At 33.8% G+C, this 24,186-nt stretch overlaps 2 protein-coding genes across 2 annotated transcripts in view; one reads left to right on the forward strand and one right to left on the reverse strand.

Annotated features, from left to right (window-relative positions):
- Positions 1–9,065, reverse strand: part of LOC142350982 (uncharacterized) — a 33,084-nt gene extending 24,019 nt beyond the window's left edge. The window contains exons 1-3 of the mRNA XM_075403014.1: positions 9,012–9,065; positions 6,715–6,905; positions 1,233–1,431 (exon numbers count right to left, since the gene is read on the reverse strand). Coding sequence (XP_075259129.1) covers positions 1,233–1,431; positions 6,715–6,904 — 389 coding nt within the window. The 5' untranslated portion in view covers position 6,905; positions 9,012–9,065. The remainder of the gene's footprint in view (positions 1–1,232; positions 1,432–6,714; positions 6,906–9,011) is intronic.
- Positions 9,066–13,566: 4,501 nt separating this feature from the next.
- LOC142351171 (synaptotagmin-5-like) lies at positions 13,567–15,312 on the forward strand. Its single transcript, XM_075403292.1, has one exon. It carries the CDS (start codon positions 13,762–13,764, stop codon positions 15,085–15,087), a length of 1,326 nt encoding a protein of 441 aa, XP_075259407.1. The 5' UTR covers positions 13,567–13,761; the 3' UTR covers positions 15,088–15,312.
- Positions 15,313–24,186: the final 8,874 nt, after the last annotated feature.

Genomic DNA, 24,186 nt, shown 5'->3' on the forward strand with positions numbered 1-24,186 from the left:
AAATTGTAAACTTCATTTATAAGAAACTTCGTTCGGAAATGGAATAAACTTCCAAGATCTTTGAGAAAGGAAAAATCAAAGAAAAATTTTTAAAAAGAATTACAATTAAAGGAAGAGATGCAAAAAAGACACGAACGAGTTCCAATGGACAATAAATTGAAGGCTTTGAAAGTTTATTTTTATAAAATAATTCACGAAAACTAGAAACTGAACCTTAGTTTTTTTATATTATATTTAGTTATTCAAGGGAAAGATGTAGTATGTTTGATTTATATTATTACAGCATGTAACTTTAACCTTGGGATTATTCGAATATACATGTTAGAGATTTTTTAGAAAATGAGCAAGGTACGGTCTATTGATTGATACTCAGCAATCGGTAGTAACAAGAAGAACACAAAATCTCTGTAGTTTTTTTGTTAAGAAAAACAATTACAGATAGAACACAGTTCAAAAAACATAGCAAAAACGATCTAAGTTTGTTAAAAAATCGTCAGTAGGTTATGATTTGGAAAATAGTTTCCAACGTTTTAAAACCGATCAAACGGTAATGCGGAAGAAAAACGAAAAAGATTTAGTGAGTTTTGTCTGACTAGATTGGGCATACGACGATTTTGTGGGTCTTTCCCATTATACCCCCCCCCCCCAGCTTAGTGGTCAGATACCCCCTCAAATCAGAGTAATTATACTATAATGGGGGGCTGTAATTTCGGGTGGCGGTCAAGCAAGCCGATAGGCAAGCAAGCCGAATTTTGAAAATGAGGTCAAGTAAGCCGAAAAGTTTTCGGATACCCGTATTTTAAGTTGCCCCTGGCGGGCCGGTGGGCGCGTTTCGCGCGCGTCGCGGCTTCGCCGCGATAACCGGCCCGCTATTTCCGGATTACATCGCACAGCAGATGAGAGGCATGGCCATGGACAGCGGTCCGCTGAGGCCTTTTCCCACTAGATGTCTAAAAATGGACGTATTTTTGTTTCTTTGGTGCATTGGAATACATTATGCACTATAATATTACGCGCAGTATTGATTGTAACGGCTGACAATGTATTATTTCTGATGGATTACATAACTATTACATAACTTTCGGTTATGTAATAGTTATGTAATTATTACAAAATTGCTTTGCTTTGCATTCGCCGTAATATCGGGCTATGATGGAAAAGACCCAATTTTGCTGCATTGAAGTTCGCCAATTTTCAGAAATATTACCAGAAAATAGATGAAGAATATTTACATTTTCTTTCTAACACTGATTGTTTTCTTGTCATCCGGACTACAATGCCACTGATAACGGAAATCTGGTGTGAGTATCATTTTGAATCTCTGACAGTCTAAATGCTGATGACACCGTGTGTTGAATGCTTCTATGAGTTCGTCCCCAGAAGTCAAAGGTGGAGCTATATTGCCCACAATTTCCAGCTGCTGGTGTATATCTGAAACCCAAGTTTAGAAAAAGCATGTCGATCGTTATCGTGTTTTCAGAAAGTGAAACTTACGGGCCGTTGCAAAATTAAGTTTTGAAATTGCCTCTTTACGACAGACTGAGGCAGTAAAAATTCGTGCAATCTGAACAGGTGAATGTAATAAAGATGAAGCTAAGGTTTGATGGAGGGTTACATTAATCAATCATTTGCGACACCATCAGTTTCGATGTCGTCTCAACTCAAGCAAGCACCCCTAAAACTAGGTAGAGACATTTGGTCCGTTTTCCACTTCAGTTATACACAGAGTATCATAATTATTAAATGTGCAAAAAAATTTCCTTCTGTTACTGCATGATCTAACAAAAACAGTAAATTAGGTTTTCATGGAAGTGTGCTGTTCAACAGGTTTTATGTTGAAAAATCAATGTAAAATTTGCGTGAACAGCAGTAACGAATTTTACCCGAAACCCCGGTTATATCAATGATTGCAGGTAAAGCGATGTTTTTTGTAAGCCGTGATTGGTGTTAGCAGTGATTTAATTGTAAAATTTGTCTCATTAGATATTTCTTGTAAGATTTGTGGATTTACGGGCGATTTTTTAAATCTCCACCGCATTTTTTTCCACTCCGCCTCCTGTCATCAACTAGAACATTTCTTTTGATTTTATATAATGTCCTCTCGATTGCGTTGATTCTTTATGATTTGCGGTTCGTAGCGGCGAACTTCTGTAGGGCTATCATTTGAAAGAGCTAAAACTGTTATTTTCACCTCTTAAAATGTATTTTACCGCTACGAATGGAGAGCAGTGAAAAAAAACATTTCAAAGACCAATTTGTAGTGCAAATGTAAATTTTTTGGGTCCAGCATCAACGCTTTAGGTCGAGGTAAAGTCTAGCATCATATTTGGGTCGAGCTAAAATCCAGCATCAAAAAATTTGGTCGAGCCAAAGTCTAGCTGACGATTAGGTTCAGCTAAATTCTTTTCATGGGCTGTTTGAGTCCAGCATGGTCTTTTCATACCACCTTTTTCGTCGAGCATGGTCTTTTCATAATTCGAGGCCTAAACCTGGGAAGAATTCATTTTAAAAAGCTTTCCTTCTATAAAAAGTTTTTTATTGCTACAACATTTCCTACACGCCATAATTTGAAAGTGTAGTCTTTATGATTTTTTGAAGTATTGGTACAAGCGGGTGCTGAGGTTTAAGGATTGAACTTGACCAACAGCTGATGAAATTTGTTGGAACTGAAAATTGTTAAATGCAATTGAACATAAACAATGTTAGTTCTGGTTAAGTGGTCAAAATATTAGTAAAATTGGTGGAAATTTAAAAAAAAACAAAAAATTTTTAATATTATCTCATTTTCACTTACAAAATTGAATTTGAATTTCAAGTTAAAAGACTCCAAGGCAAAACTTCGTTTCAATTTTTGCAGTAAAATATCAGAGCGTGTTCAAAAAGTATAAAGATTTGAATAAAAAGCAATAATTAAATTAGTAATCTTTGTCATAGAACAACATTTATGAATGTATGTGACGCTTTTGAAAATTTTTTGTTGTTCCTGTTGTAATTTGATACCATCGTCCCAGGTAAAAAGTTTGCGTATGTTTAGAGTTTTGAGGAGAATATTTAAATATATGCATGACAAGGAGGCTCCGTAATGTGCGTTCGCACATAAAGTTCCAACCCCGCTCGTCCACATGAGAACATATAGAAATCCCAAAAATATCAAGTATTTTTCAAAACATTTGTGTATGAACAAAAACACTTCAGGGGAGTAACAAAATCCGCATTAGATTAATGAGATCTGTCATTACCAGGAAAGCGAGGCAAGACGAACCATAAAAACAAACGACAGCAACAAACATTAATAGCATCCGAAACTTTATATCCATTTTTTTAACAAAAATTTCAAAACAAAGACAAGACAGAGCGTCAGACGATTAGGTCAAATGAGCAATATAACTGGTACTTTACTAAAAAAGTTTACGAACTTTGCATAATAAGGCTCGGCTACAATTAGACAAAATAGAATGTAAAGAGCAAAGTTAATAAATTCGCATATATATATATTTAAAAACATTTTTTTTCAAAGCAAGGAAATTAGTTATCCAAAAATTGTGTTGTCACCGATTCGTATACAGGAGGTTATTAGGGACTGTCGTAATACATTTTTTTCGAGGTTACAAAAAGAACAACAAATAGAGACGACAAAGACTCAAACGAAACTTGTGAGAGAACGCTGTCGAAGTCGTAAAGCAATTTCCAGCCCCTCAAAATATGTTTGGTTGGGCCTTCTTCGAAAGCCAATAATGTGGTATAAAACATCTAATAGATGAGACTAGGTAAAATGTTGACAAAAATGCAAAAAAAAACGGTTAAAATTAAGAAAAACTTTTGTGTTTTTCGAAACAACTGTTTTCAAAGTCATGAAAACCATTAGCTAAAAAATGAAAAAAAATTGATCGTGAGAATGCCCATGAGAACTGTAACTATTCAGAAGATATCGTTTACAATACAAATTCAAATGCAGACAAATCAAATATTAATTCTTTTTTTGCGAAAACCCATGTCAAAGACGGTACTGTCATAACCATTGCCTTAAAAAAACTTAAGATTTTGCACGAGCGCGCCTTTTTTGACGCCAATAATGTCATATCTGAACTTAATTTAACGAGACTAGGTAATAAAAACATCCAAAAAAAGAACAAAAAATCTAAGTTAGAAAGTGTTTCTAAAACAATTGTTTTCAAACTCATCAAGGCCATCAGATATATACTGAAATCATAATTTGGCTCATTTAATCCTACATTAGGCCAGTGAGAGATGTCAAAAGACAAAACAAAACGACAGTTAAGGACAAAATAAAAAAAAACCCATTTAAATTCTTCGAGAAGGTGGTGTCAAAGCCGTAAAAATTATAATCTGTACCTTTAAAATTCTTGATTTCGGCAATTGTGTCTTATTTTGAACGCCAATAATGTGTTATGTGAACTGTTAATAGTACGACAATATGAAAAACAAGAAAAAGCGTGAAAAATGGACAAACGCGAAAAAGTCAAAAAATTTTGCGAAATCTGGTAGTATCAAGGCCAGAAAATCAGAACTTAACGGTTAAAGCCGATATCGAGATCAAAATTTGACTCAGTAGTGGCGAAAAATAGCGTTTATGATTTGTGGATCGTAGTGGCAAACTTTTGTAGGGTTATCAATTTAAAGATGTAAAAATTTTATTTTCATCGCTTAAGAAAAATGTATTTTACGCTACGAAAAGAGAGAAGAGAAAAAAAATTAAACATTTTAGCCTTAAAAGCGGAAATATTGCGATGAGGTTTTAAGCGGTGCTTGACCTAAGGTGTTGCAGTTTCTCGCGGAAAACTCTTTATCTCTACCGTTTTCAACGCATTCTGCTCTGAAAGAGTTCCCGAGTAAACAGAACTTTAAAACGAACTGTGAGATATATACTCAAATCATAATATAGGCTCATCTAATCCTACATTAAGCCAGTGAGACATGTCTTTCTCGAAGAAACATCATACGGTGAAAAGACAAAATAAAAACGATAGTTCGAAACAAAAGTAAGAAAAATCTCATATAAATTCTTCGAGAAAGTGGTGTCAAGGCCGTAAAAATTATACTCTGTACCTTTAAAAAATTTCATTTGGTCAATTGTGTCTTACATTGAATGCCAGTAATGTGTAATGGGAACTGTCAATAATACCATAATATGAAAAACGAGAAAAAACGTGAAAAATTGTCACGTGCGTAAAAGTCAAAAAAATTTGAGAAGTCTGGTAGTATCAAGGACAGAAAATCATAATTTAACGCGCAAAACTATAATTGGGATCAAACTTTGATTCAACAGAAAGTAGAAGCATTGTTTGTTTCTGACAATAAGCTACAAGTCGACCAAATTAAGAGAAAAACAGTGGCAAAGTTCAAAAAGCCCTTGTTTTTTTAAAACAATTAACTTTAAAAGTCAAAATGACCACAATCTTTCGAGTAAAAACTAGATACAATGATTTGGAACTACTTAAAAAGCAACTTGAACCTATCACCATTGAGTTTTTATTTGAATTGTTCTCATCTTTAACTAACATAAAAAATTAATTTTTTTTTCTAAAAAAAAGACCGACTGATTACATTCCAAATAATTTTTTGATTGTAACAGAACATATTTGGACCAAATTAGCCTTACTATTGCTGTTCGTCCAATAAGAACACTTAATTGTTTCGAAAGTCCTATACAGATTTGTTTTTTGATTTATGTAAATATGTATATATATATATATATATATATATATATATTTATATATATATATATATATATATTTATATAGAACTGGTTGGTAAAAAATATTAAAAAAGCTGTGTATTTGATGATCGTCGAGATAAGTCAGCAAAAAAATGATCAAACGTCAATTCCAGAGTACTCTCAATGCAAGTGGATGTAGGACTAGCCCCTTGGAGTTCACAAAGATTGTGTTAGTGGCTTTTGGATGTGTACTACCGAAAAAAATTAATCGAATTGCAACAAAGAAGATTTTTTCGTGCAATTGTTCATGAAAAAGGCTGAATTTTGAAATTTTTTAGGCCAAAATTTTAGCCGATTAAAAAAAATCAACAAATCAACAACCCTATTGATAAGAATTTAACAAACTTTAATAAAATTGACTAAATTTTAGATAGATCTTCCAAACTGTGAATAAAAATAACGCAAATCAATCTCAATATTCACAAAAATTTTAACCTCGTTAAATCGCTCAAGAAAACGAAATTCAAAAAATCTTTTTAATTCCATTTTCTACGTTGGACGGGCTTTTTTGTGAAAGCACTCACAACTCTTTACCATGAAAATATCCATCGGCCAAAAATGTCTGAACGAAAAAAAACCAGTTGAGTTTATAGTTCGTCCCCCCAATCTTCTATAGATGATTTTGAAAAACCAAGCAATTTGCCATTTATAACTTTTGACTTTTTCCGAAAATTTTGATATTAATGATTGAAAATCAATTTCATATTAATCGTTTTATTAATCGTTCAACTAAACATACCAGAATCCTTTTGTAAATAAGTGCGTCTTATATCGGATGAAACCACTGTAGAGTTATTGAGTGAGTGCATTAATTTATGTAGATGATTTTGAAAACAAAAAACCTAAAAAGCGTCTTTTTCCTATAATTTTTACGATATTGAAGAAAAGTTCAAGTGTTATTAGTCTGCTTTATTGATCGTTTTCAATTAAGCATATCAGAAATGGGAGTTCTTTCCTCACAGTTCTGTAATACTTACGGACAAATAGGTCCTCTGGACACACAACTGTGCCTCCAACTTTATACTGGACAACTTGCTGAGACAGTTCTCTCAATTCTCGTTCCTTTTCGAGCAGAAGTTGCCCACTGTCATCATTGGTTCCTTCTACTTCTGTGATTATGATGAAGAAAAGAACGGGAAGTAAGGTTGAATGCCCCGATATTCCCATTCTGAATTTTTCACCTGTGTTGATTGTTAGAGTTTTTGCTAACGTGAGCATCGATTTAGAAATTTAGTGGGTTCCATAATTGAAAAATAGAACAAAATATGAAGAGTAAGAAACAGTTTCAGAAAAACTAGACTACTAAAAATTGAGGAAAATACATCAAAAACCACTAAAAAATAATAACGCTGAGTCAAAAACACGACAGCCTATTTTTTTTTTACAAATAGTTAATCAACTGAAGATGACTAATAATGTTTTCATAAAATATGTATCTTATTAAAAATGATGTTTTGAAAATGTAAAATGAACAAGACAACTCAAAAAAAATATAACATCTCGTGAAAGTGGAGTCACGCCAAGAAGTAAAAGTAGCCTCCCAGTAAAAAAAAGTTTTTTCCGTTTTTTTTTCACCCTATCCTGTTAATCTCTTTTAACTTCACCCCGATTTTTAATTTCCTAATCATTTAATCCTGCATCAGTAAAACCCAGCATTGTTCAACGTCAATGTCAAAGCACCGTCCACCCCAATTTTAAGATTTCTTTCTTTGAGCATAATTTCTAAATCAACTCCGACAAATTCCTTTAATGGAGATTAAAATTGGGATAAAAGGAATGAGGATCGAATAGCCACTCAAATTTTTACACCCCATTCATTTCACCCCATGTTTAATAGGTAAGATGATGGCTCATAATTGTTAGGAAACAAAAACTAAGGACTCATTGTTTGAAATTTAAACAATAAGTGATTTAGTAAGAGATTTAATAAACAATAAGATGATTTAGAAAATAAACAATAAGAGATTTGTTTTTTCATTTACTACATGATAGGGCATCTGAAAGTAATGGAAAAAATTGAACCCTTATATATTTGGTCTTCTCAAGAATTCAGCGTGATAACTGTTAACATAAGGTATAATTTTTTTCAAACAAAAAGTTGGTCGTAGAAGTCACTGAGTCTCACATTATATCGCATAAATAAGTTTGATCTATCTGATATGAACGCTTCAGTTTATGCAGTTTGATGGCTTTAAGAAGAATCAGGAAAGCATCTCAGCTTTTAACGCTTTACTTTTGATGTCAATTGCAAATTTGGTCTGCGAGAAGAACAAAGTTTAGCATGAAAGATTTTTGTCAAACTTACACGCCCCCTCTTTAAAAAGGGATTCAAAGGGAGTTATCAACAAAGGGACAACCCGCGCAACTAAAGCTACTGAAAAATACAAGTAGTGTTCCTTGCATCATTGAGTTCGCCAAAATTGCCTATTTCACTTTGTTTTAATTTTTTGTTAATTTAAATTTGATATCAATTCCGTTAACTGTGGGACGAAGTCTTCCTTGCGTTCTCATGGAGTTACCGCAAAACCTCACTTCGAGACACCATGTTGTATTCGATAACTCTATCAGGCTGTTAACTCTATGATAATAGCTTTTGGGAACACAGTTTTACAATAGTTAGATATAAAAAATGCTGAGCATAGATCAATTTGGTTTTGATCAAAACTCTGTTGAACACATGGTTAAATTTTGTTTTAGATCGCTCAAATAGATCGGTTGCCTATGGTTGTTCCTGTCTAAAATGTTCCGTTGATGTTCTATAATCCACATCTTTTCATTTTTTCCAAATTAGATCAAATTGCAAAATAATTTAGGTCAGATTTTTCAAGTTATCTTCCTTGATTAAGGGCAAAAATTATAGACTAAAAATCTTTCGGTCATTCTGCGAGTCCAAACAAACTCAAACCATTTAATGACACACGCTTGAATGTCAGATTCTATTATTGAGATCTTTTGAACTTGAGCTTTGCCAATTGTTCATTTGAACGCTGAAGTGCATAGAGGATTTTTTGTGAAACGGGTTTAGGGTGAATAGTTTGCTGTACATCTTAGGTGTGAATAAATACGGAGTTCAATAAAAAGAGGTTAAGTCAATCGGGATTCAGAGAAGCAAAACCGAAAAGTTTTAAAATCAGATCAAAAAATGTTATCTCGATTTCTTTTTTTTCAGTATACTTTTCACAGTCTTTTTTATCTTTATAAAGCAATCACAGCCTATTGAATTTTTTGAGACCCTTTCAACCCAGCTGAAATCTTAAAGATTAAATATAAATACGATAGAAGTAAAATAAAACTCTTTATCTAAAAAGTTACTGATATAGCTTAGGCGATTACAAGCAATTGGAGAAATGTATTAAAATGAGTTCTTACTTTAATAAATGTTACAGTTTAAAAAAGAAACAAAGGTTTTGAAGTTTGCCGAATTTCTCCTGAAATTCATTGATTGAGGGTAATTCCAGTTTAGCGTAACCATGTTAAAAGAGTTATTTGTGTAAGAATTAGGTAGTATAAACTAAAATTTGCGCTTTGTTATCAGCAGATTAAAGCTTAAAAGTTCTACTTCTTGGTTTCTTGCACGCATGAAAAAGAAAAAAAACATATTCAAACGCATATTCACACGCTCTTATGCAAGCCAGATTAGTCTTTCTCCAATTTTCGCTCCTGCATCAGGCAAATATCTTGAGTCGCACACTTGGGGTCGATTAGCAAAATTAAAAACAATGATTCAACCAGGGTACAAATAATTGGATCAAAAATAACGGTCAACACTGGTTTTGGAAAACCGCAACGATTCTTGTGGTGAGACATCACCCGAGATGACACTTCTTAGATACCATATCAAAGACCATATATGGTTCCAACCAAGTCCAAGCAAAATTTGTTGCACGACCTTGCTATGGATTCTAGGCAGCCATATATGATTTTTGGTATGATTTTCAAGATTTGACATGAATTTGGTAATTTAAGCAGAGCAGCACTTTTTAGATGATTTTCTCACCGGTAAAACATTTTATTGTATTATATTAATTTGTTGAATATTTTATTTAGGAAACCACTATGATCTTAGATATGGAACCTCAGACGCCATATATGATGTATGGCGTCTGAGGTTCCATACCTAAGATCATAGTGGCTACCTGGATTCAGCAAAAATATACACTCCATATTTGTCTTTGATATGGTAACTAAGATTGGTGTATGGTGGTCCGCCCGGAATGGTCGAACAATCGTCTCAAAATGTGTTCGCACAGCACGGATGATAGCCCGAAGAATGTACAATTTTCTGTTTCACACAAAATTCTCAATTGAATCTAAGATCTTGGCGTAGTCAATAAAATAGCGAATGAATTGCTATTTGCTTGTCATTGTCTATACGTTTGATAATTAAAAAATTCCTGGCACCCCTCTACATTTGAAGGCCTCTCATTTTTCTCAGTGATCCGAGACAACTCTTTCACACCTTGCTAATCTATGAGCATTTCGTCGTCAAAAAAGGCTCATCTGAAAAAAATTACGCAAGTTTAATGATACTTTAACTCACAATCTGTTTGGGTCCCAAATATGTGGATGGAAGCTGCGGTTTCATTTTTCCTTTTCAGAAAAAAATTGGGGCAAGTTTAGTCTCACTCCTGCTTTAGTGCGATTAATGCCTGCAAAACGTTATAAAACGTCAAACTTCTGGTTTCATTGTGGAATGCATAGTTGTCGCAGCCTTGTTTTCGTCCTGAAATGTTTCAGTTTATTCAATATTATTGTTTCTTGGAAACAAATATTTTTTTCTTCGAAAGCTAAACAAGAGCATAGAAGGTAATTGCTGCCCTTCAATTACAAACTTTAATTGAAGAAATATTTTGGTTGTTTTGTGTATAATAGTGAGAAATATCTCTTCATGTTTAAGCAACTAAATGATGAAAAGTTTAGGGAACAGCCTTGCGTAATTTGTGCAAAACATAAAGATCGACAAAGCTTGACAAGAAAATCAAATCAACGCGTTTTGCTTGTTGACAGAACATAAAACTTCACAGAAGCGGGTCGGGCTCTTTGAATTTCTATCAATAGAGCAACAAATAGAGAAACGGAAAACTGCGATGGTCCATTTATTACTTTGTTCTGCTGTATTGATTTATCATAAAACTGACAGCTTTACATATCGACATTATATTTTTTTGATACACTATATAACACCTTGTCAATCAGACCGATGAGCCCAAATGCTTTTCGTTTATTTTATACGTTTTTTCAAACTCTCTTTTTTCCCGTAATAATTGTCAAATAAAGGCACAAAAAGGAACACAGACGCACAATTAATTATAGAAATGTAAGTCTTTGTATATATCACTGAAACTATTTGTTGCTTGCAAGGTTATGGAGGAGTTTGCTCCTTCATAATTCAAAATTAAAATAAAGGAAAGTTTTAACGGCATGGGAACTCGACACAACAGTAAAAACAAATTGTTTTTGTAATCGTTGATGTCGTCCGCAGCTTTGGTTTCAACATCGAAGACTCACTTTTATTTAATCTAAAATGAGTTTTCGTTTGAAGTACAAAAACATAGCCATTATAAAAAAAATCAGTGGTAAAAACAATAGTAGCAAATTTGTACAAAATTTGGCAATGAAATCCGTTTGTGTGTTTTCACGTCAATCGATCCTAAAAGTACCCTCAAATTAAGATGACTGTTGTTAGTCTGGTTGTTTAATCTTCGTTCAATAATACTAATTGCCCCTTTTGTTAAACCATTTACAAAACACTTTCAAAAAACAACTTTTAACACCAACAGTTTGAACAATTTTCTTATAACGAACCGAACAGGAGTTATGTTGACCTGTTCTTCAATCGGTCCAGCTGTTTTGCAACAGGAAGTAAAAACCAATGCCTTACGTACAAAAATTGTGATTTTTTTGCTGAACAACAATGGAGAGCGGGGAGAAGAGAGAGTGGTGTTTTATACATAACAGTTTGCGTAAGTTTCGATCACGCGCGTCTTTTGAAGCAGTTTTTTAGTTCAAACTTTATTTTTTGCGATCGACTGGTTTTTTCAAAGCATAGTACATAGAAGCCGTAAAATTTGGAGCCTTTTTGACTATATCAATTATATATTAGAATTTTCTGTGCAATCTTGAGCTAGTTTTAATGCTTCGCACTTTCAGGGGATTTTCTACATGTTTTGAACTCTTCTCTATGTTTTTAGTGATTTGGGTTTTCCATTGCAAGTTGATTTTATAATTCTTGTGACTGCCATTCTGTTTCCCCAATATCAACTTAAAATTATCTTAGTAGAAGAACATAGGCTAAAATTGAACATTTTTTTTGCTCAATTTTGCTGTATTCGATTTTTTTGCCAATTTGTTCCGTTTTTTCTGCCTTTAAGAATTTTTGCTGTGTTAAATTGCATTACTAAGGTTGGCAGCAACTTGTTCTTTTAAGTGAGAAAAATAATTGTTTGATAGCACATATTTTCATAAAATAAGTAAATCAATGCCCAGTTTTGTAGTTTTGACCTCTCTCTCTCTCTCATGGTTAATTGTTTTCTAGTTAGCGTGGGTGTCTCGTGGGAGCTCAATGAAGGGACATGGATTTTTTAAATAGGCAGGACTAAGATGTGCTGAGAACATTTATTGAATTTTTTTAGCGAAAAATATTTATATTTTTAGATTGTTGGATTTCTTCCTTTAATCCTGCTAACTTCTCGGTTTTTCTGCCTTATAGAGATGTCTCGTTCTTTATATTTTCCCATCACTTCATATGTTTTTGTTGAACACCATCAAATATTATGATACAATATGTTCTAAAAACTGATGTTCGAATCGCAATTTATGAAAACACTTAGCAATCAAATAAATATTTTTTTATAATTCGAATCGAAGATGTATTTTTTTATAATTTAGCTTTGTTTCAATCAATAATTAGTAGTTATTTATCTGCATCGATGAGACAAAATAGTTGAATGAAACAGGTTGATAAATAAGCAAAGAGTTTCAAAAAACATATAGATGCTTCAGGGCTTTTTTCATCAAATTGTTCACTTTCTTATTGTATACATATGTAACTTCGGTCGATAGACGCTATGTTTGGAGCTATTTAAGCTTGTTAAATTTTTCCGACTCACCACCGTTTATTTTTCAAAAATTCCCGCACCTCATGTGTCATCAAATTGGTTCATTGAATTGGCTTTTATCTTGCCTTCGTTTTGACTTTTTCACATTTCTACCTTTTAAAGTTGTCAGAATAAACATTCTGATCGAGAGAAGCAATGTTAATAGAGAATTTTATTGACTTTGAGAAAAAAAAGTATTTTAAATCTCGATTTCTTCCAATAGATACTTTTGATTATGCCATTGTTAACTCTTTCGTAGTGAAAAATAAACTTGTTATGCTTGAAGACTTGAGACTGCAGATCTTTGAATATTTTCCTCCCATCTTTCGAAACATTTTCTGTGGTAAAAATTATGCTATATTTTTCTCCGCTAGAATCTTTCATAGAAATTGTTGACTTATAACATGACATACTATTCCATCTATATCTTCTTCCTGTCTATGTTAATTTTTGATTTTTTCTGCATGTTCAAAACATGATTTCTTAATTTCATCGTCGTTTATCATTTTGTTTACAAAAATCAGATATGAAAGCTTTTCTGCGTCATTAAAATTTGATCTCAATGAGTTTGACATTTAAATTACTCTTCGGCGTATACGCAAAATAAATGTGAAGCGCACGCATTTTTTAATAGATTAAATGTTGAATCGTACCATCTAGTCCAAATTTAAAAGTGCCTTGCTTTTTTTACGTTCGAACTACAAATCTTAATATACCGCAGAAAATTTTTGGCCACAAAGAGACCGAGTTAATGTGTAGCTCAAACAAAAGTTATTTTTGTCAATTTTGTTAAAACATTCTTGAATTTTGATCACGCTCAGCAATTTGAGAACAATTTAAGCACTCTCATTAATTAAGACTGTGCTGATACTAGTTTTATACGTGGCCCAGTGTTGATACCATGAGTGTTATCCCAACTAAAACATTATGAAAAAACATTCACCCCACAAACGTGGGGGTAGGTACAAACATCATGGAATAAACTCGCACCCCAATAACGAACGGGAGGACTTTCCCAGACAAGCAATCCGGGATGAAGCTATCATAACTCGCGATGGCAGCAATAACCAAGGAAATAACCAAGTTAGTAACCAAATTGATAACCAAGTTGATAACCAGATCAACGATGCCCAGGCCAGTTCAAACGGGACAACAACGTTAGAACCACTGACGTCAACAGTTACAATAACAGGGAATGCGAGCCAGACCAACTTGACCTCTGGGGGTTCCAAGAGCGACGAAGGATTCCTGGCTACAAACGGTGGAATCGCGATTGTTGTAATTTTGGTTATCTCAGCCGCTTTGCTAGTCACAATCATTGTTTTCTACTTTATTTTCAGATGGTATAAAAAACGACAACTTCGGGAAAACTTAAAAGAAAATTATCTGACCCGAATGAAAGGAAAGAAAAAGTTGGGAACAGTCGAGTATATACTTCAGTACAACTACCTCGAAGCACGATTGACAATTGAAATCTTACGGGTCAAAGACATCACCCTCTCAGCCAATCAGGAAACAGACATGAAGGAGTTTGCAACTTATATGCGCATTTATTTAGTCCCGGATATGGATCAGGTTCACGAAACCAAAATTGTGACCAAAACTTTAGATCCAAATTTTGGGCAGACTTTTATTTTCAAACTTCTAGTTGACGATATTGACCGATGTCGGATTCTGCTGAGGTTGTATCAGCATCATAAGTTTCTACGAGATATGCCGATTGGCGACGGAATCGTGGAATTATTGAAAGACGAACTCCGATTGGGTTTTGCGACGGTTCCGATGTATGCATACAACCCCGCGCTTGACGACCCTTTGGGCGAAATTTGCCTATCATTGCGATATAACCCTGTGACCTCAAAGCTCAGCGTAACGATTATAGAGTGCAAGAACTTGAAACCTATGGACTGGAACGGAAAAGCGGATCCATACGTCAAAATATCTATCAAAATACGGGAAAAAGTTGTTTACAAGGAAAAAACAACTATTCAGAAAAACACACTTAATCCGTATTTCAATACTATATTCTCCTTCAAAATTGCACCTACAAAAATTCCCTTAGTCGACTTGTTAATTGTGGTCAAAGATTACGATTTGTTGGGCGCGAATGAAGAAATCGGATCGGTCCGGCTGGGAATCGAACCCGATTCTGAGGGGGCGGAAAGGCAGTGGAATAACATGATTGAGAATCTTAAGAGGCCTCAAACTGAATGGCATCATTTAATGCCTTCCGAAAGAGCAACTTTTCAATAGTCACTTTGTGAAACTGTGTTCCTGGATTTTGGAATTTTATGTTTTCTAACAATAGTGTGCGACAACTATATGAACTAATAACTGTTAAAACTTGTTTTTAATTACGTGTTAATGTAAATGTCCAGTTTCGTGTTCAGTCATTGTAAATAAAGAATAGTTTGTGAAAATAATGTATAACTGATCATTGATAAAACAAAATCAAGAAAATATTTTAATACAAAATAATTCTTAATTCTACAAATGCAAATACAACCAGCTTAAATTTAAAAAAAAAATGGTTCAAAACGCTGTAGAGGAAAAGTAAAAAGTTGTGCGCTCGAATTACATGATCTGAAAAAGTGTTCGAGCGCAATTTTTCTGGACAGTGGTCGTAACCTGTCTAATAAGAGGGGTTTTAAGTGCGCACTAGTCTGATCAAAAATAATTCGATCGCAATTGTGTTTGATCAGAAACTACTTCGACCGCATCTAGAAGAGTTTGTGAAGAATCATTATGATAATCATTATGGTTCTCATCAGAACCTTGTTAATGATTAAAACCATTCTCTTTTTAGGCTTGTTGAGCGCACTTAGGTCAGAGGCAATTTCGATTGCACTTGAGTCTGATCAGAGGCGATTTCGAGCGCAGTTGAGTCTCAGATGAGGTGAAATCCAGCGCACATTAGTCTGACCAGGAGTGACTTTCAACCTCACGATTGTCTGATCAGGGGAGATCTCCGAGCACACTAAGAGCGCGCACGAAGTTTCGAGCGCATGATAGTCTAAAAATTGATCACTTCGGTCGGGTTGGTCTCATCAGAGGTCAATTTTATCTGGGACGGTCTGATCAGAGACTATTTCAGTCTGGAATTCAACCGGGGCAGTTTATTCTCTCTCTGTTCAGTATATTCTCTTGTGTTTAGCTAGTACGAACTCTAATTTGAGCAATTTAGCAATTTAGTACATCTTGTGAAATTGTGGCAACACAGAAACACCTCTTTCAAAATGTTTTAGACCTTGTTCTTGAGCAACAATAAAACATGCGTTACTAAAAGCATAAGTCAATAAAAGTTCGTCGCTCATGATTTCCATAGTTTTTTTGCAACTTATGATTAAACTTTGTTCATACTTCAGTCGATGATGAGACTTTCGTGCGACTTGTGTTCAGGCATTCGTCTCTGGTCAGAGCTGGGAAGGGATCCTCTACCATGTAATTTGGATAACAATACATCATGCGTGCAGTAAAACGGTCTGATCAGTGGTGACTTTTATTTGGCAATTCAACCCTGGGGGTCATTTCACACAACAAATATTTGCCGCCAAAATGACCTAACTTTTCTTCAAAACTGTTCCAAGTGAACTCTAAAAAGTCCCATTCCCCCTCGTGTGTGTTCATCTTCGGTCTGGATATACTTACCTCCGTCTGGGACCTCGACCTGAGGTGCTGCATTTAAGTATTATGAAACAATTAGCTCGCTCCAAGGGGTCACGAGTAGCGCCCTGACTACAAAATATTCCAGCTTTTTAGGAATTGTCTTGCAGATTCGAAGCAAAAATATAGCAGAAACAATGTATCTCAGCAATACAACATGATTGCAGTGCAATTCGCGCACTCCTTTTCATTTTTTTCCACGTCTGTTTTGCAACTCAAACAAAAAAAACATAATAATCTAGTTCGCCAAAAAATATTATGAAGCTCGCAAATTTTATTGCCTTGGGGCATGTCTGTGAGCAGGCACAGCAAACATGACCAAAACGGTTTTGAAGACATAATCTGAAACTGTCCCCAAAAGAAAGCAATAAGTCAAGTGATTTGATCTCTTCAACATACTCAGGAGTCTTCATAACCCTTTTCTCAAAGCTGTTTGTTGAGCATGGGATTCGAATTCAAAAACTTTCTTACAATCACCTGTTTGAACAATGGGGCTCTGGTAAAAGTACCCTAATCTTCATCAGAGATCTCCAAAACCAACTCATACAAAAATTGAACTGCATTTTGAGACGTACATTACTAACCCGGGTTGAAGTTTCTTTGATTTCATACAAGGATCATATATGATTTCATACTGTCCATACTTGATTTCTTAGTACGATCCTTGTATGAAACCAAAGAAATCATATAAGATCCTTGTATGATTACCAAGAAATCATATATGATCCTAGTACGAATACCAAGAATCATACATCAATTTTTTTGAAAATCTTTAACCAATTATGTTTTTTTGTTTTTATTCAGTAGGGCATCACCTATATGATTCCCCGGCATCACATTGTGATCCGCCAAAAGACCCTAACGTACAATATCAATTGCAAGTTGGGAACAAAATGAAAGAGTAAGTATAACAAATAACAACATTTTTGACATACTCTGAGGCCAGTTTATGCACATAAATGCTCATTTATAAAAAAAAATTAATCAATAAAAAAACTGCATATCACGTCAAATTCGTTTTCTGAATACGTTTAAACCACAAAGTTATTCTTTTAGCGCGCACAAAGAATCAAATGTGGATTGCACATGCGATATAATAATTTAATAAGTCCTCTGACTACGTTATACGAGAATTTGTGGCACCAGTCAATGTATTCTGTGTCAAATATGACCTTGTATGAAATCCAAGAAATTTTTTCAACTTCAATGGAAAATCAAAATTATACAGTTTTTAGTCTTTGAATTTTTTTGTATGATCCTTGTATGATTTCTAGGAAATCATATACGGTCCTTGTATGACTACCAAGAATTCATGCAAATCATATATGACCTAGTATGATTACTATGAATCATATATGACCTAGTACGAAATCAAAGAAAGTTGTATGATCGTTGACCCGGGAAGATGAAATCAATTCAATGGAGATTGAATTCAGTTCAATTCAAATCAAATCAATTGAATTCAATGGAGAATAGATTTTAATAAACGTTACGCGTTTTCTCATTTCATCTTATTTCAAAATAATGTAACAGGCCTCACTAAATTATTCTATGAATTAGATGCCGTCAAGAAAAGTTCCCTCGTGCTATGTGATTTAAAAAACAGGATAAACATTACAGGATGAAAGTTAGATTGTGGTAACCCCAGTCGGAACCAGATGGTTATCTTGCAAGATCTGCAGAAATATGGTTATCTTGCAAGACCTGGCAGAAAAATGGTTATCTTGCAAGATCTGCCAGAAAAATAGTTTTCTTGAAAGATTCTTGCAAGTTCGTTCCGGTCGAGCTGTCCTCTAATTGGCTCTCTTTCGTGCAACACGTTTCATTTGGACGAGAAATTTACTTAAGAATCAGTTGCGTGTTTTTTGAGAAAAATAATAAATTTGAATTTTAAATCTGGAAATATGAATTATCTGAGGAAAACAAAATAAAATCTGTCTTTGCGAACTGTTAACACAAAATAAATTACTATTAAGAACTATTTTCCTTCAACTTTATCAAGGTTTACAAAACTACACGTCCAGATTGCATTTTCTGATGAAAAAATTATGTGATATTATTCTTTGCATCTTAAACAGCTTCCTTTTATTTAATTCAGCTCATTACGCTTAGGTTTTCTTGCCAATATCCAACAATGTGATTATTCACGCCTTGCCATTCTTTTGAGTTTCGATGGACTCCAGAAGAACTTTCGCGCATATCTCTTGCTGTCAGAATTACTCGCATTAATCAGTTCATCTTGTAGGATCTTGTGCAAAGAAGTGAATATGTTAGAAGATTATGACAGAGAAAGGATTATCTTGTAAGATTCCGGCAGAAAAATACTATCTTGCAAAATTCTGGCAGAAAATTCGTTATCTTGCAAGTTTCTGGCAGAAAATTGGTTATCTTGCCAGTTTCTGGCAGAAAGAATGGTTGTCTTGCAAGATTCTGGCAGAATCTGCCAGAATCTTGCAAGATAACCATTCGAATTTGACTGGGGAATAATCAGAATTTGCATAAAAAAAAATTAAAAACTTTTCTATCCTTATGCAATTCTTTTGCTGTTTGAAAATTTTCAGAAAATATCTCACAAAATAGACAGTTTTTACACCCAAAGGAAGAAGGCAGTGTTTAAGAAAATTTAATCAAGCTTCTCAAAGTTTTTCAACACAAATTATTTTCCCTCTGTTTCATGACTCAGGTAAAATTTCTAAACGCCACTTTGGCATCTCTTGCTGCCAATTCCTATATATTTCTTTATAGCGAAGGAATTGATTTTCGAAATTTGCAAAATTATGAGTCTTGACAAGCAGATTTCATTACGGCCAAAATATTGCGATTGAAAGCATTGTTTCTTTAGCATTGTATTGATAAACCACCTTTAGGATGAGCAAAGATGAGGATTACAAAGCAGTTTTTTCTCCCTGATAATTTTTTTCCGAACGATCGAAAAGCAAAAGCTTAAAATAATACCATAACGGAAACGCCTAAATTGACTTTTCTTGACCAAACACTTAAATTATTTAACTTCTTTTTGGTTTCAGCAATTTAATTACATATTTTTGATCAGCTACTAATTTTTTTCTGGGAGGCAATTAACAAACTATTTACTTCAGAAACACTAACAGACAAAAATTGTTTTGACGAACAAAAAAATTTATAAAGGATTGCATAAGGACAAAGCAGATACTTGTAGCAAAAGAAAAAGAAAAAGAGCTTGTCAACAATTATTTACTGACACTATCCTTCAGCTAGCGAAATTCACATTTCTCCAGAATATTAAAAACAAAAACAAATACTGTCCCATAGAACGATTAAAATCAAATGAGTATGAGTTAACCTTCTAATTATAAATTATGAGCGAAATCGAACCCGTGGAGCTTTCTTTGGAAAAATTCTGTTCAGACTTTTCCAAATATACTGTTCATGAAAATTTTCTTGTACGTTGACGAGGGACACGATTTTTTTGAATACAACAAAAACGACTCTGCAAAAAACTAGCGCCAAGAAAACTTTTTTAATTGCGAGAAAATTAGATTTTCAAGAAGAAATTTTTATTTAAAAAATCAGATCGGGCCAGTAGATTGCTGATAAAACTTTTAATGAAAATCATAAATTTTGCAACTTTTTGATATAATCCTGGGGAAAAACAGGTCATCGGTTTTTTGAAAGGGTAGACAATCGAACACAGCTTTTGGAAATCAAACATCAAAAAGGCTTTGAACTTGGTATTTATTATTTGTTCACTCACAAACTGAAATTAACCTCCATGCAGCAACTGAAATTATGGCACAACAATCCTGGGTCGAGACAAGATGGCTAAATTACAAAAATTTGCACGTTTCGTACAAGTTCTTATATGTTTGTGCATCGCTATATGATTTTTTCTTACAAATTCTTAAAAGTTTACAAAAGAATTTATAAGTTGTTACAAGTTTACAAACTAAACATTATAAGTTTTTACAAGTCACCCATCCAACTCTTAGAAGCTTACCAATCGATCTTACAAGGCTGTTACAAGTTATCTCTTTGTCGTGCCTAATCTCGAAAAACATGAAAACCTCGCAAATGAATGTACACAAATTTTTTTGCATCGACACATTCATGAAATAAACAACAGAAAAATATTAAAGTCGGGGCCTCAAGTGAAAAAAATTCTTGCATCTTCAATCTTCTTTTTCGAAAATTTCAACACTTGATTTTTCTTTATCTTCTTTATACTTGTTTTTTAGACTTTTTCTTGTCGAAATTAAACAACGTTCAATGAGCGTTCCTTTTGAGTTTTTCGTAAATTCTTTCCTCTTGAATAGTTGCCCAAAATAACATTTTCGTTTAGACACACATGCACACACACACACCCACACGCACACACACGTTTTATGAATAAATAAAACTTGCGTGTGGGGATGCAACTAATATGCACCCACTAAACTGGGACACAAACAGAAAAGATACAAATAAGAAACTTTTAAGTTTTCGTAAGTTACCAATCCTGTCTCGACCCGGACTGGCACTTTCAGCTGGCAGAAGAATGAACAAATAAGTCACAACGAAGTCAAGGTTGTTTTATCAAATGATTTCGAAAACCGTGCTCTGTTGGGACCAAGATAGGCGTGACAAGTAACTTTGAGTGTAATCTTGCTATTTGATTCGGATAAGGATAAAAATAAATTCAATATCTGTTCACCACTTGCTTCTCTCATTTACTTCTTTTTATTCTTTTTACATACAATTGTAAATTTTTTAAATGTAATCATCTCAGCTGCTTTATGCTCTAACTAACAAGAAAGAATTTTGGAATGGTTGCCTTTTTGTGATCACTTTACAATAACAGAAACTTGTTTCAATATTTATTTGTAAACAATTGCTAAAATATTTACCTATTTCTTTGAGATTATGGGTCTAATGTGCCGTGACAACCTATATGTCAAAATTAGGGGAAATCAATGATAACGAATGATTAAGCATATTACATTTTTACAATATTTTTTTCTTCACACACACAAAGTTGAATCGTTCTGGTGCCTGGTGCAGCGTAATTTATTGAAATTTCTTAAACCGCTTTTCTTTATCTTGTAAAACACATTGTACAATAACGTATTTGGTCACTAGAAAGAAGAAAAACCATTTTTCAAAACAAAATTGAAAATCGGATGGAGCTCAGAGTTCTTTCAGATTTGCGGTCACGAGACAAACTCCTGATTTCGAATTTTACAATTAAGATCTTTTTTTTATAATCATTACAGAAAAACCTGTTCTAATTTTCATTTTCAGCACGTCTAGAGGGTGAAAATAAAATTCAATTTTTGAGCCCCGAATCAACAAATCGTCAGCTCAATATATTCAAAAAGTAACATTAACAGAAAATATAGTGGCAGAGAGGCTCTGGAATAAAATTTATAGTTTTGCAACAGAAGGAAAATCTATTATAAGAAGTGTTCGCCAGTAACAGACTTTACAGAAGATTTTACTCTCCTTTAAGTAGTGCACGGTAAGTACCTATAACGAGACTCTCAGGCTTATATGATGTTTATACTCCCATATATTACAAATTTACCAACATAATATTTTTTTCAGAGTTGTCCGATCTTGATTAATCAGTAAGAATTACGTAAGTCTACTTTGCGCAAAGAAAAAAGTTTTATCCCCATAAATCGTAAGGGAGTAAAGAACGCCCGACTAGGGTATGCCTAAGCGAGCGAGTGCGATCAATGATTCAACAAATTCTAACCATGAAACGATCTCATAGTCAACGCCTAAAATTTCTCCTTTCATATAAAAATCGACAAAGTTAAAATAGGCCTAGCCCTAGTAAACAGTTTCAATGTAAACATAAGAAAAAAATCTCACCTTTAGATATAAACCTAAAGACGTACAATGGAATGTTTTTTTCCAACGCCGCTTAAACTGCCGAACAATTTTCTATTTACAACAGAAGAATCGACAATCAATTGAAGTCATACAACCAATCTACATGGGTCAGCAAAACTAATACGGCAAAACTCCATCGTCTTTTGAGCAGAGCCCCACAAATTAAAATTCACTGATTTAATCAAGAACAATAACATTTTTCTTCCCTCAATATAAAACTTTCACAAATCGCTAACTCAGCATCTACATCATATATTTTGAAGATCCTACGAACTAAACTTACAAATTGATCCTGACAAAGGGGAACGTTTCTTTTTAACGTGACCCTACAAATTGCAACCACATGTATCTAATTTATGATACTTTGTCCTGTCCTCTTTCAGATAATTTATAAGAATTTCTACAAGGAATGAGAAAAGAAAACCACAGGGCCAAACCAAATGACCAATCCAGCTGACATCATTTAAATACTTAAAACCTTTACCGGCATCAACCAACTCAAACCGAAATTACTCAGAGGGCTGATTCCTAAAATTGCTCAACAAGAAATTGAAGACTCTAATCTCCTTATTAGGACCTCTATAAAAACGGCCTCAGATACCAAATTGACAGACAGAGACAACTTTGGAGTTCCTTATTTTCTCATTTGTGCTAGCTAATCATCACCTTCGTCAAAGTCCTGTACGACATATCTATTCAGCTACAAAAATTATCAGACCAGTATTCCCCCCCAAGAAATAACAAAAGCTTCCAGAAGCTGAAATACAATTTACATAAAAATCAGACAGGTGACCATGCATGTATAATCGTGTATGTATAATCGTATTCCGTATGTATAATGTATGTATTCCGGGAGACTATGTATGTATAATCGTATAAATAAAATTGTATTACTTTTAAGAACCCTAATGCTGAAAACCACTCATTTACGATGTACGTTTATATAATACAAAAGATATTTTTTTAGAAATGTCTCAACCAGAACAACAGAATTTGGATTCCATATTAAACACACAATCAAGGTTTACAAATCTAAATGAGTCAGTTACCACAGACTTTAACCGTTTTCTTTTACAAGACGGAAAAATATTCTAATCACAGACAATGAGTAGTTAGAGTTAGGTAAAAAGTACTTCGCGCACAGAATTACATCCTATCTATCCGTATAAACCTTAAGGCAATAAAGACAAAAAAAGAGAGCCCAACTAGGGTATGCTTTAATTCTTTCAAACAACGCAAACTAAGCATCTGTACCAAACTGCCCTAAAAAATTAATCTCATTTTCTACATTTTGATCCGTTTTCAAAAATAAAGGTTTTTAGCTATTTACTTTACCTCATTTCTGACTCTATTTGTTTGCTTGACTTTCCTCGACTTGAATGAAGTTGTTGATTCTTGGTGCAAAATAATTTCAGATCAATGTTATTCCTCTGAGATTTTATTATTTACCAGAAATGTTTGAACAATTGAATATGAGTTATCAAAGAAAATTTTGCCAAAACGTTCACGTAAAAATTTGCCACGTAAACATTCAAACCATTCGCATAAGGAAAGAAGTCATAATGGCATATCTGACAAGTCTTCATCAGTTTTGCAGTTTTGTTTCGGCAAGTGATGTTTGAGTTTTCTCGCAAAAAAGTTGACATAATAGCTTAAACCTTGATTTATTTCGTTCAGTACGCTATATCTACAAAAAACTATTTACAATTCTTTCTATATAATTTGTTTTCAATTTGCTGTCCTTTGACTGTATTGTTTTTGACTTTATTATTTATGATCAGCGTAATGAAACAAAGTGGTTTTGGTCAGCCTCCTTGATGCGGTACAAAAGCAATT

The sequence above is a fragment of the Convolutriloba macropyga genome, chromosome 12 (genome assembly GCF_964194025.1).
Source record: "Convolutriloba macropyga chromosome 12, txConMacr16.3, whole genome shotgun sequence".
NCBI lineage: Eukaryota > Metazoa > Xenacoelomorpha > Acoela > Convolutidae > Convolutriloba > Convolutriloba macropyga.